This window comes from Lepus europaeus, chromosome 9 (genome assembly GCF_033115175.1).
Source record: "Lepus europaeus isolate LE1 chromosome 9, mLepTim1.pri, whole genome shotgun sequence".
Classification (NCBI taxonomy): Eukaryota; Metazoa; Chordata; class Mammalia; order Lagomorpha; family Leporidae; genus Lepus; species Lepus europaeus.
In genome coordinates, this window is record NC_084835.1 from 19,667,318 (window position 1) to 19,680,261 (window position 12,944).

At 44.4% G+C, this 12,944-nt stretch overlaps 1 protein-coding gene across 1 annotated transcript in view; it reads right to left on the minus strand.

Moving 5' to 3' along the window:
• Positions 1–4,108: 4,108 nt before the first annotated feature.
• The window catches only part of MOBP (myelin associated oligodendrocyte basic protein), a 29,191-nt gene continuing 20,355 nt past the window's right edge, over positions 4,109–12,944 (minus strand). Inside the window, exons 4-5 of the mRNA XM_062200125.1 lie at positions 4,622–4,831; positions 4,109–4,370 (exon numbers count right to left, since the gene is read on the minus strand). Of these exons, the coding sequence (XP_062056109.1) occupies positions 4,109–4,370; positions 4,622–4,831 (472 nt within the window). The remainder of the gene's footprint in view (positions 4,371–4,621; positions 4,832–12,944) is intronic.

A 12,944-nucleotide genomic window follows, 5' to 3' on the forward strand; every position in this document is an offset into this window, starting at 1 on the left:
ACACAGAGTATAGGTGCTCACATAAAAAACTGTGGGGGGTAACAGACTACATTAAAGAAGGAAATAAACAATACCCAATAAAGACACTACAACAGTGTGACTCCAGACAAGCACTGCTTACAAGTGTACCAACTGACATGTTCTAGGACATCGCCTTTAGACAGCACGACCCTGTGTGACTTCAGGAAGGTGAGGTCATGGTGAAATTTCAGCGCATCATCACCGTTCTTATGTTACAAAACAAACAAAAGACCAATAAACCAAGATGCAGGCATTAGGAATGCAGCATGCTTTTATTTCAGGACCAGACTTATGGGCAGGACTCACGGTTTTTCTTGTAACTTGAAAGTTTTTTAATTAGAAATAAAATTAAATTTTGGTATTAGCCATAGCATTTTCCAAAAATCTGAAATGATACCGCAATCCCTTCTAACTGAATTGAGGAAACTAGGGAAAACAAATGAAGTGATGTTTTACTGAAACTTGCAGAGCAAATTGTAGCCTGGGGGTTGAAGCACATCCCTTGAAATCTGGAGAGGGAATCTATTTACATTTTTCAGATTGCTTCTATGGCCGCAAGACATGGGCAGCCGGGTGTGTTAGAACTCCCCAAAGATTCTGCGGAATATAAAACCCAGATGCTGAGATCAGCATGGAAACCCACACATCCCAGGCATCACTGTGTGCAGGCCCCACTGCAAGCAGCCACATCTGATTATCTAATGGCAGCATCTGGTTATTTCATTGGCACCTCAATAACAATGACAGCCACTTGGATGACAATGCTGATGGCCAAATTATGCAACAATGGCCCCTGAACTCCAAAGCAACCAGGGGAGGCAACTAAATTGGAGAGAACTTGCTAGGAGTTGAGATTAAATGACACAAAGTGCCCATTAAATAGAAGTTCTCATAACACCCATTTACCTAGTACTATAATAATAATGATGAACTAAACATTTAGTAATGATCACTAATGAATTAAGTAAATAATGTCTTCATTTTGCAGATAGGGGAAATTGCAGCTTTGAGAGAATAAGTAGCTTGGACAAAGGGAATCCACAGGCAGTAGAGCTTAGACTCAAACCTGATGCCAGAGCCTTTGCCAGACTGCTGGGTGTATTAAGAGATTTCATTCCATCAATAACATCCACCAAGCTCTGAGTCAGATCCTGGGGATATGCGTGTAAGATTTCAGATCCTGACTCCTACACACTCCAGCAAGGGAGATGGACAGGCAAGTGAATGGATGAAAAGCAGGCAAAAATCAACAGAGCCCAGGGAGAGTAAGAACATCTGCCCAGCACAAAGTGTGAAGGCTTGTAAGTCAAAGACCTCCTTACCACTGGCAATAACAATTTTGTAAACACAAAAGAGAAAGTGCTTTGCCACTATGAAATACTTCAGACATCATCCCCAGCAACCCATTCAAAACAGGAAAACAACAGTTCATTGTTGTGACATAACATCCTCATCGTTTAATTGCAGCACAGCTTTGAAAGGTTAAAATTATAAACACTGCCCACATAGCAGAACAGAAGAAACAAATAACTCGGGCCCATATCAGGTTGTAGAAGGAAGTGCCATAAATCCTTGGCCCACACATGGATGGCTATCACAGGACTGCTCTTCAAGGTGTTAGCATGTCTCAAGGAGAGATTGGTCCCGAATGGGAATTGGAATTAAATCCATCACATAAAACCAGTCTCTAGAGCTTTGGTAACCATCTCTCATAAACATCAGGGCGATGTCAGTACCTGGTAATTCTGACCAATTATCACCATAGTAATTCTGATCGTAAACGGAATCCCTATGGCTCTTTAAATACAAAGCATGTCTATGCCCATTCTCTACTATGGTGCCGAGTATGTCAACCAATGGACAGGGAGGAAAGTTGAGCCCCATCTGGCAATGAGGATGTGAAGAAAGCACAGGAACACACTGACAATCCAATTCAAGAACCTTGTCTGGTTGGCTCGGGCCCTTGGCTTCTAATCTCTTTAATGATCCGGAAAACCAATTTGATAAGGGCATAATGTGAAAATATTTGTCTAAAAAGTAAATGTTTTAAGCAAAATAGATGTTCAAAAATATACCAAAAAGTCATACTTAAAAGAAAAATACAGATTTATCGTTATTCAAAGACAACATGTATGTCAACATTGAAAATCCTATTACACCAGAAAAACTCTAGAAGGAAGGAAGTGAGCAAAATCACAAGATACAAGATCAATATACAAAAAAAAAAAAAAAAAAAAAAAAAACTTCTATTTTGTATGTTAATGAACACCTGAAAAATTTTAATGACGAAAAGTATATTATTTTAATAGCATCAAAAACTATAGCTATAAAATGGTAAGAAAATAGGTACAAGATATATATACTAAAATCTGGTCATTTGCTCAAAATTTTATGTTCACATGAATGTATGTAGTAGTTTTTTTTCTTAATCATCAAAACTGGAACCATCTCTTTTCCACGTTCCACTTGGCCACCCCAAGAGCCACCACTCAATCATGATCATTCAGTAAGTGACGCCTGAAAGCCAGACCATAGATGACACACCTCTTAGATAATTCATTTCCTCTTCCCTGCACATTTCTAACCACTTCCATATATCAGTGCTTACCTGGCCCAGGCTCCCTTTACTGCAACCCTCTGAAGAGTAAGTTAACGACTAGGTAACCTGACATGCAATGTGCTTTTAAAGCTTTAGTAATGGGTAGATTATTACTTCCTTCACAAATCCAATTCACTGGATCTTGCATCTTTTTTAATGCTTTCACTTTGGAAACCAAAAAAATTTAGCACCTCCCACTTTTCTGTACTACCTGCCACAGACAATCTGGATCATTTGTTTAAGGACGACTTAGGTCAGTACTGTTCCTTCTGTAGTCTGTGTACTGCCCGTCAGTTTTGCGTGGGAGAGGGGTGGGAATTAGTTGTTGAAAATATAGATCCCCAGGCCTCACCAGGGAGCCAACCAATAAGATTGTCTAGGAGCAACTTTAACACACTCCCCAGTTGATTCTTCTTCCTACTAAGTCAGTCAACATTGTGTCACATCTGCACGTAGTAAGGACCCTTACAAGTGCAGGCTATCAGAGTAGACATGAGACCCTCAAACCCAAGCAACACTAATAACAAATGTATAAAAATGATTTGCTTTCAAATATTAAAAGGACTAAAGAGTTGGCTAGCTACGTGTGCAGACAGGAAATCACTATACCTTCCTCAATTTTTCTGTAAATCTAAAATTGCTCTTCCCTACATTGTTAAAAAATAAAATAAAATCTGTTTTTTAAAATATTTGGCCTATATCTATGAGAGAAAAGATGGACATGTGCTTCTCCGGCCCTCCTTTTCTCTACTTGGATCACCCTCTTTGTACCTACTCTTCATCCTAAGCTAATCTCCTCTGCGAAGCCCCAAACTCCTGGGGCAGAGCCAATATCTCCTTCTCCAGGCTCCCACAGTCCAATATCCTACTGATTATAACAATATTAGAGCACTTACACTCTACACCATGACCAACTGTTATCTTATTTGATCCTGGATAATCACAAATGCCATGTCTGATGTACTGTCATACAAGTATGTCCTCCCCAGTACAACACAGAGAATTTTGTTGAATTGCTTAATGAGTGTATGATATTGAGACTAAGCTTAACATCAGATGATATATGTTGAGAGTACTGGTAGAATGAAATGCTTGATGCTTTTTATTCTAACACATATACAGATATTCCAGTAGAGCACCATTCATTCTCTCTCTCTCTCTCTCTCTCTCTCTCTCGGCATAGAAACTGAGTATTCATTTATCCAATCTATTACTGTGGCAAATCCTTGGACTTGGGAAATGAATGACTTCCAGCCCTATTTCATAAAGGGAGCAGTGGACACGGCCACCTTACACACACAGCCATAGCATCTAGAAGGAAAACAGAAGCCACACTAGGTATTTCAAACAGAGGGGATTTAATGTAAGGAGACGATTACACAGGCGTGGTCAGGCTCTAGGAGGGCCATTGAGACAGCCCGAGGGTTAGTAAACACAGGAAGCGGCTACTAACCTTAGGGCTGGGGTAACAAAAGGGAAGAGCCCGTGTTACCAGAACCTAGAAGCTTTGTTGGGGGACCCCCCACGGCTGGCGCCTGGCCCTCTGACGGGGCTGCTGCGCGGCTGTTGCTTGGCCTTGGCCTTCTGAGGGGGCCGCTGCTTGGCGGGCGGTGGTCGGACCTCTGGGCGGGGACGTGGCTGACGCTCAGACCTCGGAGGGGACCGTGGCTTGGCGGGCGCTCTGACCACCGCGGGGGGCGCAGCTGGCTGGACCTTGGGCCTCTGGGGGGACGCTGCACGGCGGCTGGTGCTGGGAGGGCCAAAAGAAGCTGGAGGCTGGCGCCAGGGCTCTCCGCCGCCGCTCGAGGGACGCTGACCGGAGCTGCAAACCGGAAGGCAGGCCCTGCGCCCCCTCCCGCCTGGCGCTCGCCCTCAGTGCCTTCGGCCGTCGGACCCTCGCAGGGAGCCGGGGAGGAGTGCTGGGCGTCCCCGGAGCAGAGGCGGCCCGGGGGCTCGGAGCGCACCGCCCGCAGGGCCCCGGCCGGCAGAGCCCGCACTCACCTGGTCCTCTGGCACGCGCAGCAGATCCAGTCCTCCTCCTTCTTCTGGTAGAAGCAGCCACTCTTGCAGATGCTGTACTTGCGATCCACGATCTCCGTCTTGGAGTTGAGGAAGGTGAAGGGCGGGCAGCAGCGTATGCTGAAGTGCTCCGAGAACCTCTGGTTCTTGGAGAGTCTGGGACCCTCCTTACCCGTCTTCTGACTCATCTCACTGCGGGTCATCGGGGCAAGGAGAGAGGGGAGACACAAAGCAGCCCGTGAGCCTCTGCGGGAGCAGCCCACCCTGCTCCTGCTAAGCCCACAGTCCCAACGGAGGCGCAGGGCGCAGGGTTGTCCCGCAGAATCTGCAAGATCGGCTTCCCGAGCAACGGAACCAAGGGTTTGCTTCAAACTTTGCTTTATAGCTTTGGGAAACCAGTGGTTAAGAATGTTATACTGCTGTCGTTGTACTGACCTGTGACTACTTTAAAGTTCGCTGGATGTGGGTGAAATGGTCATTTGCCCATCAATTACTGCTTATAGCCACTGGCTACATCCACACTACACTAGGCTCTTTTTGCTGTTTACTTGTTAGCCTTCTTGTTCAGTGAAGTAGTAGGCATTTTTATTGTAATGTAAATTTGAAATATGTTAACTCAAAAGCTAAAATAAAAGAAGCAAGGGGGGGCCAGCACTGTGGTGTAGTTGGTGAAGCCACCGCCTGTGGTGCCGGCATCCCATATAGGTGCCGATTGGAGTCCCAGCCGCTCCATTTCCGATCCAGTTCTCTGCTATGGCCTGGGAAAGCAGTGGAAGATGGCCCAAGTCCTCAGGCCCCTGCACCGCGTGAGAGACCCCGAAGAAGCTCCTGGCTCCTGGCTTCAGAACGGCTCAGCTCCAGCCATTGTGGCCCTCTGGGGAGTGAACCAGTGGATGGAAGACTGACCAACCTCTCTCTCTCTCTCTCTGCCTCTGCCTCTCTGCCTTTCAAATAAATAAATAAATCTTAAAAAAAATAAAAAGAAAAGAAAGCAGGGTAGTAGGAAGGAGCATGGGAGGGAGGGAGAGAGGAAGGAAAGGAACATAATTACGTTCTTAGAATTGATTGTTTCTTTAAAAGCACATTGCATTTGTTAAAAACATTAACAATTAAAAGAAAAAAGTAAATTAAATTTTTAAATAGTTTTTAAAAAGAGCATGTTCATTTTTATTTGTGTATTTATTTTTAATGTTTTCTAGGAAGGTGGGGGGGCATAGACTCTTTTTTCCCTTGTGTTTCAGAAACCCATATAGGATAAGAAAAATATTACAAAAGCTTACATATCCTTGATTTAATAATAATCCTTAGTTAAATTACATAATAGATATAGTAAAGGTTGTTTTTCTCAAACACTAAGAATAGTTTATAATTGAAACCATCATCACTATTTATACTACAAATACTACACACTATGAAAAAGAACAAAGAATCCATACACAGATCAGTAGCTTTGGATCTTAGAAATGGTCTGTTGAAGAAAATAAGTTGACACAAAAGAATAAAAGCTGTATGGCTCATTTTATGGACGAAAAGAATCTGTGGTGCTAGAAATCAGAGCACAGTTACGTTTGGAGAAGGTAGGAGCTGCCTAAGAAAAGGCACCAAGGCGCCTACAGGGGAGGGAAATGTTCCTGCTAGGACTCTGACAAATGCAGAAGTAGTCCTCCCCAATGCTCCAAAACACTGGGGCGCACAGCCTTTCAATGACTACTAGCCAACAAGTCAATCAGTATACAAGGGTGATGGGCATATCCGAGTCAGGAAGGTGCCCACTGCTGACAAAAGCAAGGTCAAGCTGGAGGCACTGGTGTGCAACAGTTCTCACACTGGCCAGCAGAGGGACTGGAATAAAAGCTGTATGGCTCATTTTATGGACGAAAAGAATCTGTGGTGCTAGAAATCAGAGCACAGTTACGTTTGGAGAAGGTAGGAGCTGCCTAAGAAAAGGCACCAAGGCGCCTACAGGGGAGGGAAATGTTCCTGCTAGGACTCTGACAAATGCAGAAGTAGTCCTCCCCAATGCTCCAAAACACTGGGGCGCACAGCCTTTCAATGACTACTAGCCAACAAGTCAATCAGTATACAAGGGTGATGGGCATATCCGAGTCAGGAAGGTGCCCACTGCTGACAAAAGCAAGGTCAAGCTGGAGGCACTGGTGTGCAACAGTTCTCACACTGGCCAGCAGAGGGACTGAACAAAGGTCAGGGAGAGAACAAAAAGCAATGGATTCTTCAAAGAAGAGGGCATGATGGCTCTTTAAGGCTAAACACAACTAAATTACACTAAAAGGGTATTTTAATGTCTTTGTTCTTTTTTGATATGATTGTCTTCTGCTACAAACAGAAATCAGGGTGGGGAGCCAGCACTGTGGCGTAGCAGGTAAAGCTGCCACCTGCAGTGCCGGCCAGCATCCCATATCGGCGCCAATTCAAGTCCCAGATGCTCCACTTCCAATCCAGCTCTCCGCTATGGCCTGGGAAAGCAGTAGAAGATCGCCCAAATCCTTGGGCCCCTGCACCCATGTGGAAGACCCAAAAGAAGCTCCTGGCTCCTGGTTTCATATTAGCCCAGCTCCGGCCATCGTGGCCATTTGGAGTGAACCAATGGATGGAAGATATCTCTCTCTCTCTCTCTCTCTCTCTCTCTCTCTCTCTCTGTAACTCTGCCTTTCAAATAAATAAGTAAATCTTAAAAAATGAAGGAAGGGAGAGAGGGAGGGAGGGAAAGACAGAAATGAAGGCAGGGAATTAAGCAGCGTGCAATTTGAGTGCGCTCTGCTGCCCCTCTGATTATGATCGTCTCAGTTTTGGGTTATGTGTCTTATTGTCAATGTTCTTTCCCAGTGTTTCACTAAATTCTGTCTATACAAAAAATAATTTTTATGCAATTAAAATTCTTATTCAAGGTTCTGTATTTTGCTTAGAGAGGCCTTCCCTATCCTACCAGCTTTTACGCACAGTCATGTATTTGCTATTTTGATGAAAATCATCTGCATTTCAGGCATGGAAAGCCAAGACTCTGTGGCAAAAAGATATCCTGCACAGAGGATCTCTGGGAGACCTCAGAGGAAAGAAAGGGTCATCAAAGAAGGAGACACTCTTCTCTGAAGGGAGGAGAGAACACCCACTTTGCTTATGGCCGTGTCCAAATACCAATGGAGTCTATGGTGACAAAAGGCTTCCATAGCCTTGGTTGCCCATGGTAAGAGCCATGGCTGATCATTGACTTCATAAATAAGAGTGTCAATTGTTAAAGGAACAACAGAAGTAACTGTGCACTTACTCCCCACGTAGGACCTCCGTCCCTAATGAGTTGTACTATAAGAATTGACTGCAAGTTTTGTTCCTGAACTGTACCCTATATGTTGTATGTGTGTGTGGGTGCAAACTATTGAAATCTATGCTTAACATGGAGTTGGCATTCTGTGTATAAAATCAAACTAAAAATGGACCATAATGAAGAAGGAGATGGGAGAGGGAGAGGGAGAGGGAGAGGGAGAGGGAGAGGGATGTGGGATGGGAGTAGGGGAAAGAAACACTATATTCCTAAAGTTGTATCTATGAAAAAATGCATTCATTAAATAAACAAAGAAAATAATCTCTGGATCCTACTACCCCAATCACTTGCCTCTTACTCTACTCCTCTTGATAAGCAAAGGCCTTGAAAACTTTTCAGTACAATTCTGTCTCCACTTCCACGACCCCCACTCACTCATCAGTGCGCTACAATCTAGCTAGTGCCCCTTTTCTCCATGCTGCTAAACCTGTTCTCCTCTGAACTGGAGCTCTCTCCATCAAAGCCCTTCCCTTTCCTGTGGCACCACATTCTCCTGGATTTCTTCATCTCTAGCCCCTCTTTCTTGATTTCTCTTGTCAATTCATCCAGTTTATCCAAATCTTTTAACATTGGAGCTCTTCTAGGTGCAATAAGTATGAAATGATTAACAGAGTTGCCCTCCATCATTTAATTCAACAACTACTATATGCCAGACACTATGCTCAGGGCCCTGAATTATGCTAAGTCCTCAAAAACTTAACTTACCCACCCCTTGGAAACAGAAACAAGTGTGAGGCTAGAATGCATAGAGTGAACCAATGGCCAAAAGACTCATTTTTGGAGCCCAGATCTGTACAAGTCACTGAATGGGGTGAGAGGATGGATCAGATAAACATTGCGCTCAGGATGAGCTGACACTATAGACAGAGGAACATTACACAGGCACCAGTGACAGCACTAGAAGGGACAGCATGTCCTGGAACCTGTGAACATGCTGACAGAATTGAATTTTAGGGCCCCCAAGAGCCCTCATCCAAAGTGCAGTGCAGAAAGGGGGAGAGAAAATGGTGTTGGGCTACAGGTGTCGAGGTAGATGGAGAGTCGCCTGTCACCACAAAGTGAGCAGCTCTAGTGCCTGGGAACATTGGCAAGCCATCAGCTGGTCAGAGGTGCAGAAAGATGAGAGGGAGGCAGGCCATCCCATCAGTGTGGAATACCCTGAGTTTGAGGTGCCCAGGACATCCCTGAGGAAATGGGCATCTAAAACCCGGGAGCTGCCGCTGGCATCGTGAGAGTCCTTCCACACATAGAAAGAGACACAGCCTTGGAAACAGATGGGACGCTCGGAAGTGAGCAGAACGGGAGCTCTGAGGAGGGTACCAGGCCCACCTTCCCCCACCTTTGGGCTACAGGAGGAAGAAGCACAGAGAATGGGGAAGCAGGGGTCCTCAGGGACGTAGGCTGAGTCACAGTCTCTTAGAAATGTCCAAATTTTCAGGAGAAGGAGATGACCAACAATATCCAAAGAATACTTTTCCCCAAACAGGCATTTGTAGACCAGTGAGAAACTACAGATGCTTCACAGGGTTTGATTCATTGTAAAGACCCCGAGTATATGCCCAATCCTACATGTGTTGCCAAGTTCAGCTTGAGAACTTCACGCACACCCACTACGTTCCAGCAGGGGGCAGCCTCACCTCTAGCTACCCAGCAGTGTGTGGTCTGGAAGGCAAAAGCAATTCTCTTCCTGGAAGAACCCTACCACCGTCCTAGCGCAACCAGCTGAAAATTCATCCACCTTTTAAAATGAGATTTTTCTCCTCCCTTAGTAAAATGTCTATATTCTGGAGCCAGGTTCTTGGTTACTAACTCCTTTCCCCTGTAACAGACACACATTTAGTTGGGGGGCATGGTTGCCTCTCCAGCTCTGTCTCACACTACCCTCCTGTTTAGACAAGCTAAGCCCTGCTCACAAAACAGCAATATACACAAGAGTCACCCTTTCCTAACACCAGGATTACCAGGAAGTCAGCTGTAGATACAATAACCAAAAGCAAAGAAGAGGACTGACACTTCGTGAAGGATCTGCTATAGGGTGGTTGATTTACATATTTCCTCTTGCTTTTTTATATGGTCAGCAAACGAAAGACGAGAGGCTAAGAAATGTGGTCAAGTTCATAAATCCAGCAAGATGCAGACAGGGGACTGGAATCCACATCCAAGTGACTACAACACTCCAAGCTCAGCGTGGCTTTGAACTCCTCATACTCAGCCCTCCTCACCAAGGCACAGAGCAGGAATCCAGGTTCCGGGCCTGGACTGCATTTCAGGAGATTAGGAATGGGCCTAGGGGTGATAGACAAGGCTGGGTCTCTGTCCTAGGGTGGAGAAGACAGAAAGCTGGGGACATAACTCACCCACAAGGGGAAAGGGATGGGATGGAACTGGGAGCCTTCACAACAACACGGCAGCCAGGACTTGTCTGCCTTGGGGGTCAGAACGTGAACCTGAAATGGGTCCCAGAGGGAGAGTGACCCACAGGTGCTTTTGCAGCTCCTTCCCCTCCAGTCCTATAGCAGGTTTTACAATCTGTTTTCACTGTTGAAAAATTAGAAAATTTAGGCCGGCGCCGCGGCTCACTAGGCTAATCCTCCGCCTGAAGTGCTGGCACCCCGGGTGCTAGTCCCTGTCGGGGCACCGGATTCTGTCCTGGTTGCCCCTCTTCCAGGCCAGCTCTCTGCTGTGGCCAGGGAGTGCAGTGGAGGATGGCCCAAGTCCTTGGGCCCTGCACCCCCATGGGAGACCAGGAGAAGCACCTGGCTCCTGCCATCGGATCAGCGCGGTGCGCTGGCCGCAGCGCGCCTACCGCGGCGGCCATTGGAGGGTGAACCAACGGCAAAGGAAGACCTTTCTCTCTGTCTCTCTCTCTCACTGTCCACTCTGCCTGTCAAAATAAAACAAAATAATAAAAATAAAAAATAAAGTAGAAAAGACTTTCTTAAAAAAAAAGAAAAATTAGAAAATATGCACAGAAGAAAGTAATATAAATTTTTGTATCCTTAACTCATTGTAAAACATTTGAACATTTCTTCCTTTGAGAATATTTGCATGTAAACATATAGTTAATAAAAATCGGTACCATAACTTCTATACTGTTCAAACATATAGAGTTAGAAAATCATTCATTTTTAAATTTTAAAATTATAGATGCAATATTTACAGTACTCTCATTGTTTTTAAACTGTGATAAATGCCACTATAACCCTTTTGATGGTTTATATAGCTCTTCTCTTTTCTTGTGTAAACTTTTAAGAGATTATCTCATCATTTTTTTCAAAAACAAGCTCTTGATTTTCTTGTCTTTGTTCTTTCTAGCTCATTCATTTAAGTGTGTGCTTTTTATCACTTTTCTTCAGTTTTCTTTAGGTTTATGTTCTTGTTCTCCATTATTGAGCCAAATGCTTGGCATATATGTGTGTGTGTATGTATATTTACAACTATAACTTTTCCATTGAGTACAACTTTAGCTGCATACTGCAATTGATAACCCAACTCTTTCATCTTCAATCCATTTTCAATGTAGATAAATTGTTCGTGAATTTATCCATTGTTTTCAAAAATCTTTTATAAAATTTTAAATTTTATGGAATTTTTATTATAGTGACTTAAAATTTTGCTGCACTTAAGTCAAACAAAGCAGTCTGTGTGATAACAACTTGTTGATATTCACTGAGATTTGCTTCAAAACTACATAGTTAATAATTATAAATGGTCCACATATGTTCATAAAGATTGTGCATTTCTAGAAATTAATTCAGGATTACTGAATGAAGATAAATAATGAATACATTAGATAAATAATGAATATGTGCATATTGGTCAATATGGCTAATTGGCTGCCCACTATCTATTCTCTCCTTCGATGACAAACCCTGATATCGTGTGACCAGTTAAATATACCCACGCCCCAGGTGACCATGCTGTAGCCAAGGAGATGTAGCACAAGCCATGGAGAAGATGAGCTTTCCTTAACACTAGGGCTTTTTTTGGGGGGGGAGGGGAGGTGGGTTGTGTAGCCAGTGGAACCCAGCTGTTCCAGGCCCACAAAGGTATTATTCCAAGCTTTTAGGTTTTTATCCCATAGGACCTTTTCCCCTTGCTCCGTTGCCACCCAATAACTGCACAGTCAATACTTCCACTCCTTTAAGGCTCAGCTCGAAGCCAAGTCATTTCTTAAGAGCCTATCCAGAGTCTCCCATAACCCAGGAGTAAAGGTTACCCCTGCCTCCGTGTGCCCTGACTTTGTACACTGTACATAATCCTAGGACCAGCATCTAGAAGTTTTAGCACTTTCTTCCACTGTCTCCTTAAATGTTCTGTCCCTAGAAGCCTCATCCAATACTTAACTGAGAGCAGGTGTGAGTAGCTGCTGGATTAATGAGAGAGCACACAAGAGCGTTTCTCACAACCTAAGCTACTCACTGGCTGTCCCCAGATGCTCTCCTGCACCCGGGGACTCTGCACTGGCTCAGGCAGCAGTGTCTGTTCAATAAAAAACACAACGCAAGCAGGGATCCTTCTAACTGACCAGAAAGTTACAAAACTGGGATCTTTAGGCAGGGGAGGGGGGAAGTTTTGCGAACTCCCTCTACTGTTTCCTATTTATGCAAATTAGCTAGCCAACTTTCATTTTCACTACACATTCTAGAGACAGCCCTAGAATCTATGTAACCACTAGTGTCATCGACATCTTTAAGCACAGCTTCACTATTGCCTAAGAAGACTGCAGATGGAAACTGAAGCCATGAATATAGAGTTTACAGAATCTACAATTTTTTAAAAATTTTAACTTCTTCTTAAAAGGCAATTGACATGTGGGGTAATTATTTAACAGAAGAGGCATGTGCAGTCCCTGGCAGTCCTCTGGAAAGAAAAGACAGTGCAAGCAGTGGGTTGACGTGAGACAGCCCACGCACCCCTGCACATCTGCCTGGAACCACAGGAAGTCAAGCATGAAGATCGCTAGGA